Source organism: Stenella coeruleoalba (genome assembly GCF_951394435.1).
Source record: "Stenella coeruleoalba genome assembly, chromosome: 1".
Lineage (NCBI taxonomy): Eukaryota > Metazoa > Chordata > Mammalia > Artiodactyla > Delphinidae > Stenella > Stenella coeruleoalba.
The window spans coordinates 66,492,069-66,511,187 of record NC_137169.1 but is presented as its reverse complement, the minus strand read 5'-3'; the positions used below and the strand labels follow the sequence as shown (position 1 = coordinate 66,511,187).

Below are 19,119 nucleotides of genomic sequence, written 5' to 3'. Positions count from 1 at the left end.
ATCTTCATGGTGATTGAGTCTTGTGGGGCATTTAATTTACCTTCCAGAGAGTATGTGGGCTCAAAATCATGTGTAGTACAAACACGAGCATGATACCAAAGGTAACATTTCACCTACCAGTACAGATGAATTATTTCACTAACCCAGGCAGCTGAATTGGTTCCAGGACGAGGACAGTTAGGCTCTGGGGATAATTCAACAACAGGACCTGCCAGTTACACCAGGCCACCTCCATACTCAACAGCTCTTAGGACTATCAGTGGCTTCATCATCCTCAATAACAAAAGAAGAAACTGACTTTTACATACTTTAAACGAAACCTAGAATCTTGTGATAATCGAACATGGCCCAGTATAAGCAAAAAACATAGATGATAGAGCATATCAACAATTACTGAGATATTACTTCAATTATGCAAATATTTCTATACTTTAGTATAGACATTTCTCAGATCGTGAGTAGAATCAACATTAATTGGAGCTCTTGGTTTCCGGGAATAGACTCTTCCAATGAGTCACTTATGCATTTTCCAGTTACTCTTCTGTGCTAAAACGAACAACGCAGTGGATAAAGTATTAAAAAAGGAGACATGAGATAAGAATTTAAGTCTCAGTACTTCCATTAGTCTGTTTTATAGCCACCGGCAAGTCACTTCACCTCTACCGGTCAATTTCCTGAACTCCAAGATTCAGGAGTTGGATTGTTTGGTCACTAAAGCCCCTTGCAGTTTTACAAGTCAAGACGATTTACAAAGGCTAGCACTGGCTCCTTCAGTCATGGGATCTATGTAAACTATTAAAATGATGAGGTCTTTCCTCTTAAAACTACAGTTAAGGGAAAAGCATTTTCCCCTCTTGGCCCTGGGACTATAAATCATTTATTGTGCTAAGACATGCAAACAACTGACACTGGACAACAGAGTTTGTTCTTTGCATTTGACATGCCACATTAAACACTAGATGGGTATGCTGTTTAAAAAAAAGGTGAGCCATCTGATTATATTTTCTCACTTATTGAAATTAAACTGAGCTTATAATTAACATCCAATTAACAGCACCAGTTGAAGTACTTTAGTGTTGTTTTTTTCCTGAGGAAGTAATGAGTGATTCTCTTCTAGTGGCTTTATACTTCTGGAAAGGTCAGCAAAGTCCCCAGTTCAGACTCTTGCTCCCACATCAGCTGATTCATTCCAAATCCTCAAAGAGCAATCTCCTTATATAATTTTCTCTTTTCCACAGTGGTCACAGTTCTCTAGCCATATAATAAAAATCATGCAAATCTGAGTTTGCTTACGGTAAAGACAGTCTTCTTTGAATAGGGGGACCAATGTTCACTCACATCAGTGCAAATGGAGCTTGATGCGCTGTTTTTCGATGTGACATTAGCTGAACTGCAATCAGCAGAGGCTACGGTACAGATTGCTATACTTCCAGGTCTGATTTGTGACAACTGTGGCATCTAATTGTGTCCTCAGTTCTAGATTTAGCAGCTTCTCTAGCTTTATTCTTTTGTCCAGCCACTGAGTACGATTTTATGTACTCTTAGCAATCAGTACATTTAATCTGGATTTTCTTTCTTATTCAGGATTCAAAATGTAACCCCACAAATTTCAGATAAAGTCTAAAACAGATTTTCTGTGATTTATACGCATCAGTGAGAAATATAGGATTGCATGTATATCTTTATAAACATACACACACACACAGAGGGACTCTATGGGCATACATACAAACGTCCTCCCAAATTGCTTTTTCTTTGATAGGTTTGACAACAATGTAAAATCATATATTCTAAAAGGTTTCTAATTCACATTACCATCATAACAATATAAATAATTAGTACTTATCACTAGGCTAACTTAGAAAGGATTCAAACATCCATTTTAAAACCCCTTTAAAATTTTCATACTTTTTATCAAGGATTCTGCAGAATTAAAAATAATGTTTACTTTATTATCTTTAGCTTGCATATTTTTATGTTGATTTCAGAAAATTGTGGCCATTTTCCACACTCCATTTGCCTAGAGCCTTGGACGCTATTGAAATATTTTTATTTTTCACAGATATTACTTAACTTCTGGGATGTATGCATATCAGTGATGAATGAGTTAAATTTTCCAATGTTTAGGTGCTGGATGAAATCTCTTTCAGTTGCTAGAAAATGGACCAGAAATTTGCACTACAAAGGTCTCTCCTTGAATTGCTCCTTTACCATTCTCTTCTCTATCAGTAAATCTTAGATGGAAAATTTCTCAACATGGGAGAAATTAGACTTTAAATTTCCACTTTATATTTCCACATTAGGAAGCTGAGGATAAAGAAGAACAGGAAATGGAAGCAGAGAACATTAAGAATGCAGAGAAAAATAAGTCATGTGACTCTATCAAAATGATGATGACACTGGGAGTCATTCAATTAGGTCTCCATGTTAAGAATAATCTGGTTTTTGTTTCTCAATTTTAGAAAAAAAGAGATAAGAGACAACAATAAAAAGTGTAGAGTTGGGGTTTAGTTAAGGAAAAAAAAGAAAGGGAGGGAAGGGGAGGCACCCCTTACCACTCCAAAGGAATCACTGCCTATTCTACACACACCTACTGTCATAGAGTGAGGGATGCAGGGCTCTGTAAAAGTCTCCATCAGAGAGCGCGACAGTGAAGTAGGAGAGCAAGGATGTTTTCCAAAGTTTCTCATTAGTAAGGGCTAAAACAAATAGGGTTGGTCCTCCATTTACCAGGAAACTAAATAAATTACATTATGTCATTCCCTGAAACACTCTGATAACCAAGCTTCTTTTTTATTTAAAAGTGGAACTTCTGTATCACAACAGGGGGGAAAAACAGTCTGTATTACAATTTTGACATTTTCATCTGTTTATTTTTCTTTGAGTGGGCATTTCTATCCATCATTAGCTCACAAAAACCAGCATACGTAGTACTGAAAATCACATAAGGAAGCAACAAAAGAATAACAACAATAATAGTTCCAACAACGTAAGTGGCACTTGGTCATTTTTATGGATGTGAATATTGAGGTATTAAAATGGTAGAAAAAGCAGGAAAGAGGTTTTTGTCCAAGATGGACCATTTTAAAGATAGCCTATCATGGGACTTAGCACTGGTAGAGACCTGGAAAGGGCTCCCAAGGTGAAATGCATCATCACTTCCAGCCTCCAAAACAGGCTGTAAGTTAAGCCCAGCTTTTGTCTTTTGAATCATTGGTAAGGATGTTTTTGGTCTCTCAGCTACTCTCTCAGCAAATCAACCCTCTAATATTTAATGAGCAATGAATATATGGAGAACAAAGTAATCTTAAGATGGGGACGAGAAACTGTATTTCTTTACTTTTATTTCTTCCTGTTGTCTCTGCTACCTCATCTTTTCCCCACCTAAATAGAGCCACGAAAAAAAAAAAAAATCAAAAGTACTTTTGTTCACAGGATTCCTAGTTTATGGCCAGGGCCATCCTTGGGATACTTTTTGCATTATCCTGATATAATACATTGTATTTGGCACTGAAATCAATTGGTTACTAGTCTACATAAACTCTATTCTATACAAATATTAGGAAGGGGAGCAATCTGGAATATATAGTAGCAATTAACAAATTAGAGATCATCTGCTAATATGTCAGAATGCATAGGCAATAGCCTGATGGGGTGGTCACAGGCATCACATGGGACAGCATATGTGAAAGGACTCTACATGACAAAGCACTTTAGACATCAAGGTCATTATTATTGTTGTTATTATGGTATAGCAACTGATACAGTTTGGGGAAAATAAACCCCAAGAAGGCAAAAGCTCTGGTCAGATTAAATACAAGGAATCATTTCCTCTCCATGTCTAACAGTTGGCACTTGGCAATGATAATGAAATGTGTGGAGAGACACATCTTGGGCCTATAAAATAGAAATTTGAATATACAAATATATATTATGAAGTATGGTAGGATACAAATTGATGTAAAAATATGCTTTGATTTCCCTGTTTCATGATTTTAAAAAGCATAAAATGTTGTGTTGTTGGATGTTGAAGCAGAGTTAGTAAACCCTTTTGGTTATGTTTTAAGAATGTTTTCACAGTCTATGTTACTACAGTGTTGGTATCTTACTTGTTGAATAGCTTTCTGAAATATTTAGCACTCAACCAAAAATAACTAAACATTAATACAGATCATTCTAGTAATATGTTTAGTTATATTTTGGGGGGTAGTAAGAATGGAGTGATGAGAGTAGAAATTCAAAAAGATTTGCTAGTTAGCTCATTTTGAATGAAGTGTTTGAGATAGTCAAGTAATCCCGGTGGGTAGGATGTCCATATCTTCCTTGTGAATTAGGAAATGGCCTGAGGCTTTAGCTGTAGGAGGTACTGTAGGAAGATGGTAAGTCAGGAAGAGATTCCTTTCCTGCCCCCAGGCCAACTAGTTACTGTGGCAAGACCCTTGTACCCAGAAAGCATTTCTTGGGTCAGTGTTTGACAATCAACCATTCTTCAAGATGGTGGAGCTGCTTAGGTTCAACAGACAGCAGAGTCAATAACCTTGCCTCATGAGACCAAATCCCAGGGCTTTTGGAAATTACTCACTGTCCAAGAATCCTGGGCAACTATCTTGAAGGATAATCTTCCCATTTCTTAGGTCACTCTTGTCATGTTACTGGCCTTTATTTCAATTCCAGTTAGATTATAAAGTGCAGTATGAAATGTTGAACCTTCAGAAAGAACATAATGAACACAACTACACTCCACGAAATCCCAAGTTCAAATTACTGGCAGAATCACCGTCCATATCTGAGAATGTACAGAAACTTGATCATCATTGTTGTTGCCTTTATCATCACCAGCATCAGCATCATTAGCATCACAGTTGCAGTATCATGATCATGTCAAGTGGTGTGGCAAGGTCAGAAAAGCCAACATCAAGACACTGTCCAATTTGGGTGTGTAAATATTATCCTGTGTTTCTTGGCCCATTTAGCAAACACTTTCTTTTCAGTGATAAACCTATGCCCCCCATATGGGGCGTGTTCATGGAGAAAATATTCATCACATTCGTCTCTTCCTTGTTCATAGTAATGGTAGGGGACTTTTCTATACCCTTCTGTCCTAGAAAAGAAATAAAGAAAAGGAGAGAAAGACTGAGATGAAGAATGAAGTATTCATTTACAAGACTCCATTATGTGCCCAGTAAATGCATTTACTTGCAAACCCATGCATGATTCTTGTCCATGAACTCACTTAAAAGCTATTATACATAAAAGCTTTTAGGAAGACATACCAGATCCTTAGTGCCTTAATAAATCAAATAAAATGTATATATCACACCAATTACATGCAAAAATATAGCTACCCTTTGAAGGAGGAAATGGTGTATAATGGAAACAAACTTTGGATAACCTGATTGCTCTTGCAGAGCTTGAAGAAGCTTAGTGATTTTTCAGAGTAAGATATTTGGTTCATCTGTGCTCCATCATGCTTATAGTTAGGGTAGAAATATTTGATTATGAGGATTGTGGCTTAGTTACCATTTTGACAATATGATTAAAATGCTCTCTGAATTATATTGTGCCCATCGTTGGTAGGGAAATATATTTCATTACCTTCATGAAGCATGGAACGTTTGTTTTATTATCTACTTAGAAACTATCCTACCAGCAGGAATATACTGTGGATAAACATACCCATTTTAAATAACAATCTGGGAGATTACTCACTTAGTAGTGAAATATAATTTCCAGGAATTCTCATTAAGGTATCAGCTTCTCTGAGGCTTCAGGACATTTTGTCCTTCAAGATCAAATACAACCATTGAGTAGACAGCCATCTATCAACCATTAGAGCAGCAGAAATGACAAACCTACTTTGCAAATTAAATAACCACCGAACTTGTTCTGTATTTCCAAGCCACAAGTCCCTGATATGCCTCAGACTAAGGGAAAAATGTTCCTTCTGACATTTGACATTAGACTGTGGTAAATATTTTTCTTTTTTATCATCCCTAAAAGTCACAACTTGATGCACTGACAATAAAATGTCATGTCAGCAAAGAATGCTGGGAAATAATTGTTGCTTTATCTGTTTCTCAGATTTATGGTATTAAAATGAATTGTGATATTTTGACAACATATCAGAATTGGAGATGCATAAAAATAATTTCCTGTGATCTTACTTGCAATAGGTGTCATTTATCATCCCGTAGACGTGAATGCCATAACAGGCATCCATGGCCAGAATGAAGGTAAACCAACCCGTGCTGAGATAAGAGCCAGACTGGACTCTGTAGGCGGAACAAAAACAAACAATGACAAACAAAACAAAACAACACAGAAGACATACACAGAGCAACAGCAAAGTGTAATGAGAAACGGGCAACATTTTATCAAAAACATAGCCTTTGTTATCAGGAAAAAACAGAAGGAAACTTGACAATCTGTCAAAGATACACACTTATTTCAAATTATCTCTGAATAATTTATAGGCATGCTCTCACTCTTAGTACCTTAAGCCTAGAAGCTATGTTGTATGGAAGAGAAGCCAAATGGTGAATATCTGGAGTCAAATAACCCTGCTCCCTTCAGGTGAAAAATAATTTAGTTGATTTCCCGTAAGACACAAATTAGTACTGTATATCAGAGGACAGGTTTTCTAAAGTTGCTTGGAGCCCCGATGGGAGCTGAGTGATAATGGTGTTATCTTACTTACCTGGACATGTCACTTTCTCTGAGGCTTGCTAAGTGAAAATTGGATGCAGTGCAGGTGAATGACTTGGTCTGTGAAAGCATCTGAAAAGTTTTCCTTCACTGTTTTCCAGGCATCATGAGACAAGACTTTTCCTTTGTAAGACCCATCATACCAATCTCTTTAATACGCTGTTATTGAACACCACACCTACCCTGTGCCCCTCACCGTTGTAGGTGCCGTGGATGCAGTAATTATCACAAAAACCAAGGCTTTTGTCTTCCTGCAGGCCAGAGGATTGGATCTGGAGGTGGCTATATTATAAAGGTTGATCAGGGAAGGGCTTTTTGATAACAGAAGCAAAGATCTGGGAAAAAAGGGGGTGGGAGAGGGTGAATGGGAAGAAAACGTGTAAGCCGTAATGGAAAGGCAGCCTCACGTGGGTAGCCTTTCAACGCCCTCTTGGTCACATAAGAGTGGGCCTTGGGCCCGGAACACTTCCTTACCAAGGAGTTCTCACAGCCTGTGCCGGACTTACCACCCTGTGTGTGAATATCTTTCTCTGTTTCACAGTCAAGGTGTTCGCATTTGCTTCAGTGTCATATGACACATGGCTAACCTCACTGCTATATCCATCTCCTTTAAAAAGGGGATGGGGTCTTTTGTTCTGTGGCACAAGAGGGTTGCATGCAGGCCAAGAGCCTGTGTCAGCTGCTGGGAGGGACCTGCTGGCTGTGGGGGGGCCGATGCCCACTATTAGAGCTGACCTTGCTCTATCTCTTCTCTGTGTGAGGATAGCATTTTTCCATCCAGTGCTTGACTGTGTTGTGTTTTCTTTTGTGACTCCAATACCAAGATACAGTGGGCAGAAGTGTTTGGACTTCTACTCCTGGTGATAAGCCACAGATGCCCCTTGCTCAACAGACCGTATGAGAGAAGAGTGTCCCAGGAAGTGTTCCATCTCACAAATAGGAGGAGTGTGCTTGGTATGTTTAAGGAAGAGGTGGGAAGTACGGTAACTGAAGGGGGAGAGTAATTAGTTAAGTCCTGACTGGAGGATTCTGTCAAGTTCCAAATGGTTCAAGGGAATATTTGATCTCCGTATTTGTCTTTAGCCAAGACAACCCAATCCATCCAATACAGATGATGGCCTATCTGCTTAAAACTTTCCCCGCAGGGGCATCTGGGTCACCCAGGTTGCTTGGCCACTGAGTAGCGCCACTGTCTTAAAAAGACTATGTTTCCTATCTTCCATCTAGATGTCTTGGTAAACTAGAACATGGCCGGCTCTTCTCCTCCAAACCAACGTTTCACCACTGGTACAGCACTCCAGCCAGTAATTGTTCCCACTGATGTCCAATATCCTTGCTGCAGTTCTTCAGGACCAAGCCATCAGTGTGCTACAATTAGGACCCTGAATCTTTTGATTCCTTTTTAAATTTTATTTATTTATTTTAAAGAAGATGTTGGGGGTAGGAGTTTATTAATTAATTTATTTATTTTTGCTGTGTTGGGTCTTCGCTTGTGTGCGAGGGCTTTCTCTAGTTGTGGCAAGCGGGGGCCAGTCTTCATCGCGATGCGCGGGCCTCTCACTGTCGCGGCCTCTCTTGTTGCGGAGCACAGGCTCCAGACGCACAGGCTCAGTAGTTGTGGCTCACGGGTTTAGCTGCTCCGCGGCATGTGGGATCCTCCCAGACCAGGGCTCGAACCCGTGTCCCCTGCATTAGCAGGCAGATTCTCAACCACTGCGCCACCAGGGAAGCCCTGATTTCTTTTTTTTAAACAGGCACCACTTGGTATCAAATCACTTAAAACAGGCAAGCATTTCAGACACACAGTGGGGGTTGATAACTGGATTTTTAACCTTTATTTTCATCGACTTTGGTTGATTTGGAAGAAGAAACAGACCCAGAGCATTTATATCCACCCCCTCTGCCTATTTGTCACTGAGTCTGAAATGCCGCTATGTAAATTGACTTCCTTTGTATCTCCCGGTGTGTCTTCTAAATGGAAAACATTCCAGAAACAGGATCCCATTAAGTTACATGCACTCTCCTCTGTGATAGGAACACTAGCAGCAGCATGGGTTAGGAGCAGGTGCCAAATGGGTGGGAAGACACAGCACAGGAAGGGGAAGACACAAAAGAGCAAGCTGGTTTAGAACAGAATGGAACCTGCAGTCAATCCTGCATTCTGGGGTCTGAGGAGGAACAGCGATGATGGGACCTGCTTAAAGCATCATCTGCTTAAAAAGTCATTTGAAAATTGGGAGAGATCAGAAGAACAGAGTCTTGACTAAAAGCTCCCAAATCGAAACTAGAAATTTTATCTATGTACTGATTTTTTCCAGTTATTATTCCTGCTGAATTGTATTTTTTCCCCTCTTCTTGCCTTTTCCTTCTACTTTTTCTACCTTCCAATCCTCTCTATCCTTCTTCATTACTAGGCTGACCAAGCACTAGTAGAGATCACTAAAAATTACAGCATCTGTTTGCACATGATGAGAAAAGACAGGTCTCACATATTCACCCATTTGTTCATTTTTTTTCAACAAACATTCATTGTGATCCTATTATATGCCACTGACTCTGCTAGGAGCTGGTGATGAATATGGGATATTTTCTTAAAGAGCACACGGTCTAGTGGAGGGAGGCACACATGTTAACACAATTAGTCACAATCAGTGTAACAAAGTGGAGTTTCAGAGTCAGTACCAAGTGCGGTCCAGAACAGAAGTGAGAATGTCTGGTTTCCCATTCCAGCTGTGCCACTACTCAAATGTCAAGCTTTGGACAACTTATTTGGCCTCTTAGGGTCATCTTTGTTTCCTTGTCTCTAAAGTGAGATAGTTCAACTAGTCCTACCTAAGGTTTCTTCTAATTTTAAAATCAAATGATTCTGCAATCATCACCTTCAGTGGTCAATCTGTTTTATTCTTTAGCCCTTTGGCAGTTCCATGTTCCATGTGTGTTGGATGGGTAATTAACAAGCATATTAATTGATCAGGTCACATTTAACGCACACTTGTGTGATGGGCATGCCACTAAATGCCTGGGGTGTATATAGAAAGGGTATACAGTTTTACCTGGCAATGGTAGTGGCTACAGTCACTAAATTTTGGAGGGAGAAGCTCCATCTTTTCCTCTTTCACACGATTGCTCATGGAAGGTGTTGGAATGGCTAAGACCAAAGGCACAGCCATAGCATTGAGGGTAAAGCTTAATTTGAGTGAGAAAAAAATCTAAATTAGGGCAAATTGTTTTTCTTTTTATGCATTTCTCCAGGAGCCAGTCCCTCCACGGAGTTGCTGTCAAGGACCAAAGTAACATTAGAGCCCTGGAACAAAGGGGGGATCATTTGTGTGACATGTGGACCCCTCCCTCCTCTGCAAAATAAGCTCCGCTGGCTCACTCTGATCCAGCCCAGATATTCATGTCTGAGAGTTCAACAGCCAAGCTTTCAGAACAGAACCCCATAGGGTACAACTGTCAAAGTGATTTCTCTACATATTTTTCTTCTCTTTACCACAGGAAAAGAGGGTCAGGAATTTCAGGGTTTGGCATCCGGTCAAAGATCTTTTCATCTCACCACCTAAGAAGGAAATTTTTACATTTCTGATGTTGATTACTTTTAAGCCTAACCTAATTTATTTTGTTTCTGGATAGACATCATAATCATTAGCTCAAAAGCTCTTCAAGCAAGCTGTGTTGCATTTGATTCAGACTGGGAGGTTCACACTGCCCAAGTGCCCTGTCCTACAAACAGCACTTAATTAGACAGTTGCATTTTTTTCCCTGGTGCCTCTGATATATTTGGGATGTGATATCGTGTGAGGTTTCCTACCGATAATACTTGCTGGGGCTAGCAAAGTGGTTTCTTCTCAAAATACTCAGAGCTAATGTCTATATAACGATACTTGCAGTGGAATAATGGCAGCTGCTGGATTAATACAGGAATTCTTCTGAATAAATGTCCTGATGATCTGGGTCCCTAAGGGAATTCACTGGCTTGGATGGCATTGTATCTGGGAATTCTTGTAGCTGCACCATTTCTAAACTCTCCTGCTGTGTGGGTGTACTAGAAAGGAGGAAGTATAAATTATACACCCTAGGAGACCTTTGGAGGTTCAATAAAAACAATAACAAAAAGACTTGAGCTGATGTACATGAAGTTGTTTATGTTTTTCAGCTTAGAAAGACCTAGTGATAACCATCAGATGCCTTAAAAAATTCTAAAAGGGTCTCTTCTGGGACCAAATATTGTCTTGTAATTTGTCACTCATGCACGCAACACTATGTACCAGCTGGCCATCAGCCATGGCACTTTTTATACCTTCCACATCTGGGAATCGATAAAAACAATTATTGTCATCTACAAATAAACAATCAAGATTCCCATAGGGATGATAAGAGAATTTAAGCCCCTAATTCAGTACAATAAGAAAGCTTAAATTACTGCAGCAGAATAATGAGCCATGCAGGGGAAAATAAAGGCAGGAGTGTTAAAAGGAAGCTATCAATCATTTGTTTCCACCGGCCAAGCTTTGCATCCCACTGCTCCTTGGTAATCAAGATAGTTACCACTTGGAAACTACTTAAATTTACTTGCTCATCTCTTGGAAAAATGATGTTGTCAACACCTTGATGTAGCACATGCTTGAAGGCATATCATTTAAAATATGATCTTTCATCTAGTTTATTACCAATAAAATATAAGCTACCATGCCCCTTGATGTTTACCCCTGTTCCTTGATGTCTAAAGGCCATCACGTGGCCACAGGGATTCGTTGTCTGTCATGCTGGCCTTATTTTTATCAGTCTCAATATTTGTGGCTGTCAGCATCCTTCATTCACCTGCACGCTTGCTTCTGAGCATGCTCCCTCACCTTCTCCTTTCTGGAAACATATTATGAAGCATTTCTTTCCTATTGCCTGGCAAGCTGAAACTTTCTAGTGAGTGACATTTCCCTGTGGGATAATTTCAGGGGAGGAACTGAGGACACAGAAATGGTTACTTTTCAAAAGAAAACTGAATTACATTGAACTTATTATCTATTCACAAGATGTTCTAATTATTGAGCACCATTAGCTCAGTGACTTGGGTTCTGAACTCAAGAAGCTTCTACTTTGATGGGCAAAATAATAGCACTTTCTCTATATTACAATTTTTTAATCTCAGCCTATTTTATTTTATTTTTATTTATTTATTTTTTTGCGGTTCGTGGGCCTCTCACTGCTGTGGCCTCTCCCATTGCGGATCACAGGCTCCGGAGGCACAGGCTCAGTGGCCATGACTCACGGGCCCAGCTGCTCCGTGGCATGTGGGATCTTCCCGGACCAGGACACGAACCCGCGTCCCCTGCATCGGCAGGCAGACTCTCAACCACTGCGCCACCAGGGAAGTCCTCGGCCTATTTTAAATGAGACAGTTCTCTGTTGTGGGGTATGTCCTGTGTAATAAGTTCTCTTTCACATTTCACCAGATTCCTCTCTGTTCCAAGCTCCCCTGAGCCCAAAGAGGGCAGTAGACTTCTTGACTCCCTGGTGTATAGTCTTTGGCTCAGGGGATTTTGCCATGGGAATGTCTCTGACCCCAAATGCAGGCTCTCCAGGCTCTCCAGGCTCTCCTTATCTACAGTTCCCAGTCTGGCTTCTCACTGTCCCACTGGCTTTCCTCACCAGCCAAGCATCTTACTTCCTTCTCCTTCTTGACAAGTCTATCTGAAGCCATTCAGGTTTGCTCAATACTGAATTATTATCTTATCTTTCAACACAGCCCTAGGAATCAGCAAATTCACTTGGCCTGAACCCAAAGGGCAGGTCATAGCCTGCAATGGGGGACGTACAATGAGGAAGGGAAACAAGTGTCAAGGAACAAGGATGCAGAGTCCAGTTGCCTCCATCTCTGTGCCTGCCTCTTCTTCATGGAATGGTTCCTTTGGGGGCCTTTGGTCCTACTGTTTCTAATTCATTTCTTCCATGAGCTAATGCAAACAAGGTCTGGGGCATTCCAAGCGAAAATTTCAAAAACATAATAATCATTTATTAAAGCCCAGAGAAGATCCAGACCCTCCCAACAACGGAGATTTATTGGACAGCACGACATTGGCAGCAGTTTCTGAAATCTGCTATACTCAGGAGCAAAAAGGAAATTTTATAAAAGAATTAATCAACATTTCATGTCTTGTTTTAAAACCGTTGGATCTCAGTTCTCTCATCACTATACTATACTGGCAGGATAAATAAAAATAGAAAGTAAGTTTCCATATACCTTCCTAGGGAGACGGAATACCTGACAGAATACAGATTATTCAATTAAAAACATTCTTCCCCCATTTTTTTTCAAAAGCACATGGATAATGAAAGCATACATTTAAACAAAGAGACTGGCCAAGAAAAACAGCTGGTGATTATCAGTAGCACCTTGGGATTCAATCTAATATTGTGAACCAGTCTAATGAAAGGAGAGCTCAAAGTGTGGAAGCAATTTCAGCTGTCCCCAAGTCATATATTTTTGTATGTCATTCGACAGTCGGGAGCTATGGTAATACTCTGGAGTTGGCCCATTGTATTAACACTGTATATTGGTACTATCTGTCAATGGGACATGCCCAGCAAATCTTTAGGCAGCAACAACTTTCTGCAAATCAGGCGGCAGAACTCCTCATCTTGGCTTGAATCATTTGCAAATGGACATAAACTTTTCAAATGGATAAAAACATCATACTGTGGATGATTCCTAAGAGAATGCACCAAATGAAAGGAATCTAGGCCTGGAAAATAATGAAAAATGGACCATGGGTAGATGGAGAAAGCCATAAATCTTAGAGGACTGTACTACCATCCCAATCCGCTAATGCAAAATGCCTGTGCTAATCAGTAGGCTCTTGGACTGTAAATATAACAAATAATTTTCTTGCCGTAGAATCAACAGGACTCTATGACTAGTGACGAATGCAATGAAATTGTACAAAAGGAGCATAATAAGAAATGACTGTGTTCTTTTCAAAATGTACATTTAAAAGTAAAATGGTATAGCTCCCAAAGATATGATTTATGACTGCTGTAGAAATAGCAGATACCACTCACAAAGTTTACTTTTTTCATTCATCTCAGAAATTAAAAGGTTATTTTGCTCTTACCCTTGGGCTTTAAAGCCCTCTCAACTGGAAAAGTTGATTTCTGGGATTTCATTCAATTTTTTAAATGAACAATGGAACCTCAGGTATGGCAAGGATGGATAGTGGAGATCTCTTTGGGCAACTTCATTAAGGCAGGACTGGTTCCATAACCATTCAGTATTGGCTGAATTGTATCCCCTCCAGATTCATATGGTTAAGCCCTAACCCCCCATTGTGATGGTGTATCGAGATGGGGCCTTTGGGAGGTAATTAGTCATGAAGGTAGGGCCCTACTGATGGGATTACTGCCCTTATGTGAAGAGAAAGAGACACCAGAGCTCTCTCCTTTCATGCTATATGAGGACATAGCAAGAAGGCTACAAGCCAGAAGGAGAGTTCTCACCAGAAACTGACCATGTTGGCATCTTGATCTTGGACCACCAGCTTCCAAAACTATCTGAAAATGAACTTCTGTTGTTTAAGCCACCCAGTATATGGTATTTTGTTCCAGCAGCCCAAGCAGACTAAGGCAATGGGTACTTCTCAGGGCCCTCCCCTGACAAACCTGACCTCTCACTGTATTTTCCAGGACTTCTCTTCCTGAACTCCCATGTCTAGTCACATGGGTCCATTTATGACTCCTTAGCACATCTTGTATGTGTCAGCCTCTGTCTTTTTTTTCTCTTGACTTGTGTACATGTTCCTTCTTCCTGAAATGCTCTCCCCATGACTTCTCCTGTTTCTAATCTTATAAAGCTTTGATTCCTTTGTCCTTTCAAGAAAGATTCGCTGGGTGCACTGTAAGTGTGAGGCACTGCGCCAGGCACTGGAAAGACCAAGTTGCCCCTGATCTCAAATCAGGGTCAAGGGAGGGAGACAGACTCGATGACTATTTTCAAAAATAGGGTTATCAAGGGGGTAATTCCCCTGTGAGTGCTATGAGAGTACTGAGGAAAGAGCAACAGACGCCGCTGGAGGGAATTGGGGAAGGTAGGATTTGAGAGCTGAGCTGCAGATTAAGGCTAAGGAAGCACACCAGGCAGAAAAAGGAGCAGAAGGAGAGCCTTTCAGGCAGAGGGAATGGGCTGTGCAGCTGCACTTGAGGAATGAGACTAACGGGAATACAGGGTAGCTCTGGTCTGTCTTCTAATCTGGAAGAAACCTCAAAGCATCATCAGTGCTTAATTTCCATAATAAATTATTGGTTAGAGACAGGATGCATAAGTAACACTGACTTATTTTTTTCCCCTTACATTATGTTTTGAAATATTAGAGATATCTTGATGTTCTGTATAGCTAGTTTTTTCAGCTGAAGGAAATTTATGGATCTGGAGAAAAGTATCTAGGGGGAACATTGGCAGAATTGTATTTTTTCTTCCTCGTTAAATTCTTCATTAATTCAGAACTGAGAAAAGTGTTAACAATATATGACTAAGAATAAAAACAATTAAAAAATGTGTGAGGCTATTGGAGGTACCCAGTGGTGTTCATCTGTGTTATAAACTAAGTTACAAGGCAGGAGCAAACTCATCTAATCTCCACGTAGTCTCCAAGCCAACTTCCTCAGTACACACCTGAAGGCTCACAACCTGTTCCACTTAAAAGGGAAACAGTTTTTACAAAAACATTTAATTTACTGAGTTTGCTTTTTTTGTTTTGTTTTTTTAATTGGAGATGAAAATGGATACCACTGCTGCTTTAAGGACATGAACCCTTTGAAATACCTTTCTGGTCTAGAAATGCTGAGCTAAATGACTTCCATAGTAACATCTCCTTTACCCAGTGAAGCTTCTGGGAGAAGGGATTACACTATGTACACTAACACCTAACCTCCACTCTGAGTAACTGTTGCCTTCCCTGGATCTCCGGTTTTCCTAGATGGCCCATAATTTTGAGGACGTGAGGTATTACGGATAGTCTGTGTGGGTTCTAGTTTCAGACTATTCAAGCTACCATAGAGGCCCTTGTCTCAAAAACAAGAGATTTTCTGTCAACTTTCCTGTGATAGATTGTATTGATCATCTCCTCCTTGAACATGGCTTGCTCATGCGTCAGTAACTTTCCTGCCTTACGACTTTAGGCTTGGCCAAATGACTTACTTTGACCCATGGACCATAAGTAGAAGTGAACATTGAGACAGTTCTCAGTGGAGATTTTAAGAAGTGTCACATGGTTCCCATTTCTTACACTTCTTCCCTCCATCATGAGAACAACACATCCCAGGTAGAGGGTGCTCCTTCAGCCTGGGTCCCGTGACGCAGATACAAGCCCAAAACTAGAGCCAAGTTCAGCTAACCTAGCAGAGCTATAGCTCATCACAGACCTGTGAATACTAAATAAATGTTCTTGTAAGCCACTGAGTTTTAGGGTTATTTGATATGCAGCAAAAAGCTAAGTAAACATTTTTTGATAAATAATAACTGTTATTATTTATGGAGCATTTATATGTACTAGGCATTGTACCAAGAGCTGTACATAGGTCATTTTATTTAATTCTCACAACAAGCCCATCCTATAGGGAGTATTAATATCCCCACTATACAAATGAAGGTTTGGGGAGATATAAAGTACTTGCCCAAAGACAGTCATATCAGAGAAATCAGGTTCTTAACTAAGTTCTTTCTTGGTTACCGTCATTCTCAGTATTGCCTGAGGAGGTATCACATGTCTGATAGAGCAGTCATCAAAAGACCTCAATGCTTCTGGTTCTATTGTTAACTCTCTAGGCAATCTTGAACATGTTGCTTCTTCTAGGGCCACATTTTCTTTTTTTTTTTTGGTGGCAGAAAAAGAGGATTGACCTAGGTAGGCTTAGGGTCTTTCCTCACTGAAGTTCTGTAATTGTAGTTATAGTAACATAATCCATGTTAGAGAGATTATAAATGTCTAGCTGTATTTTGGCAAAGAGTTATTATCACCACTTTATAGATTTGTGTTTATAGCCTTAGCATTCAAAACACTTTTTAGAATTTCAGCCATGGTCATGTTCAAACAATAGCTTTAGGCCACTGATGTAGATATGTACATTAACTTTAAAAAGAAATAAAGGGTATGTATGTCAATCCCAATCTCCCAATCCATCCCACTTCCCTTTCCCCCCTTGATATCCACACATTTGTACTCTACGTCTGTGTCTCTATTTCTGCTTTGCAAATAAGTTCATCTTTACCGTTTTTCTAGATTCCACATATACGTGTTAATATACGATATTTGTTTCTCTCTTTCTGACTTCACTCTGTATGACAGTTTCTATATATACACTACTATGTATAAAATAGATAGCTAATGAGAACAGACTGTTTAGCACAGGGAACTCTACTTAATGTACTGTGGTGACCTAAATGAGAAGGAAATCCAAGGAAGAGGGGATATACATATACGTGTGGCTGATTCACTTTGCTGTACAACAGAAACTAACACAACATTGTAAAGCAACTATACTCTAATTAAAAAAAAAAAAGAAATGAAAGAAAGGAGGAAAGGACAAGGGAAGGAGGGAGGGAGGGAGGGAGGGAGGGAGGGAGGGGTAAGTCCTGAAAATAAAGATCAAGTTCCTAGATTTACTTCATTCCCCAGGCATGGCTTCCTTTCAGCCCTTAGGTTCTGCAACCTTTTAATAAATTGTCCTCTTCGGCTTGTGTCAGCTGAAGGAGGCATCTGTTCCTTGCAACCAAAGATTTGAAGTTGGATTGGTTGACCTCCAAGATCCTTTCTAACATAATGAGTCTATTTAATACTCTAGGTATAAATAGGGGCTTTGCTTCTACTGAATCCTTAATTCTTATTAACAATCACTATCTGATCTGATCCAAGTCCTATACTTAGGCTTAAATAAGTTGCTTCTTTCTAACTTACCCTTCAACTTATCTTGAAATCATGCCCTTCCTAAATTGATGTGGTCTTCAGTATTCTGAATGCTAATCACCTGTCTCTACCTAAGGCATAGGTGCCTGTTCCCTGCTAACCTGATAAAGGTAATTAAAGGAAGGTTTTGGCTTTCTCTCCTATTTCTCTTATCAGCAATTCCCTCTGCATATATTTCCCTAAGACTAAGGAGAAAAAAAAAAAAGGAAAGATTGTAATCAGGTAGGAGAATATCTAAACAGATAAAAGACTTTTTCCTGCTACTTGAAGTTTTTAGAAGAGAAAAGAAAGGACTCACTTTCCCTTGGCTTTTTTTTTTTTTTTTTTTTTTTGCGGTACGTGGGCCTCTCACTGTTGTGGCCTCTCCCGTTGCGGAGCACAGGCTCCGGACGCGCAGGCTCAGCGGCCATGGCTCACGGGCCCAGCCGCTCTGCGGCATGTGGGATCCTCCTGGACCGGGGCACGAACCCGTGTCCCCTGTGTCGGCAGGCGGACTCTCAACCACTGCGCCACCAGGGAAGCCCTCCCTTAGCTTTTTGACTTAACTGGAAATTGAGTTAAACCAAGCTTTTCCTTTAGAAATAGTTCTAGCACAGAATCAGACTCAAACTTGCTTCTGACAAAAATGAGCCCTTGTTGACATACAGCATTATATTAGTTTCAGGTGTACAACACAATGCTTGACATTTGTATGTATATATTTCGAAATGATCACCACAATAAATCTAGTTATCATTCGTCACCACACACAGTTTCAGAATTTAAAAAATAATTTTTAAACAACTGAAAAGGATTAAGACAGGATTTAACAAGGATTTGAGACAGAGACTTGAGGTGGTTTCACCCCATTGAAGGAGAATTGGGTACCCACGCTTGATGCTAAGGTCTCCAATATCACTGGGATCATCATTAAACCACCTTCGTCCACAGCCAAGCAGCCAGCTACACATACAACTGAAATTAAAAAAATACAAAGCAGCACTGACCTTCTTCTGATTAAGAAAGACCAATTTTTCTGCCACTTCCTGTCTATCTGAATCTATTATCGCTATTCTGAGTTACACGGCTCAATAAATCCTGAAATAAATTATTTTGAGGGGAATATTTATTTTCAATAGGCAAAGCTAAGCTGTACCCCCATCATCCCCATCTATTAAAGTTGTTTTTATTTGGCTCACTAAAGATAATTCAATTAGAAGGATAATTCAATTAGAAAAGGTCAGAAGTAATAACTGACATATGGGTCTTCAGGGACTGATAATTTTAGTCTCCAGTTTAGAGAAGGAGGTTTTATTTGTCATTTTTCCAATAGGCTGAGATTCATTGACTACCTTATACACAATACCTTTGCCAAATTATAGTCTATCATCAATGTGTCAAACAGACACTTATCTAGTTCTTCTACTCCAGTACCAGCTGATTCCTAAGAGGGGCATCTGTCTGCGCCAGAAGAACACCCGAA

The 19,119-nt window shown here is 39.9% G+C and overlaps 1 protein-coding gene across 4 annotated transcripts in view; it reads right to left on the bottom strand.

Moving 5' to 3' along the window:
- Window positions 1-2,426: 2,426 nt before the first annotated feature.
- ST6GALNAC3 (ST6 N-acetylgalactosaminide alpha-2,6-sialyltransferase 3) overlaps window positions 2,427-19,119 on the bottom strand; it is a 583,102-nt gene continuing 566,409 nt past the window's right edge. For 3 of the 4 annotated variants that reach the window (XM_079901981.1, XM_079901985.1, XM_079901984.1), the window contains 2 exons: window positions 6,165-6,272; window positions 2,427-5,101 (listed from right to left, as the gene is read on the bottom strand). In XM_079901981.1, coding sequence (XP_079758107.1) covers window positions 4,915-5,101; window positions 6,165-6,272 — 295 coding nt within the window. In that variant the 3' untranslated portion in view covers window positions 2,427-4,914. The remainder of the gene's footprint in view (window positions 5,102-6,164; window positions 6,273-19,119) is intronic. The other variant, XM_079901982.1, reaches the window with a different exon arrangement.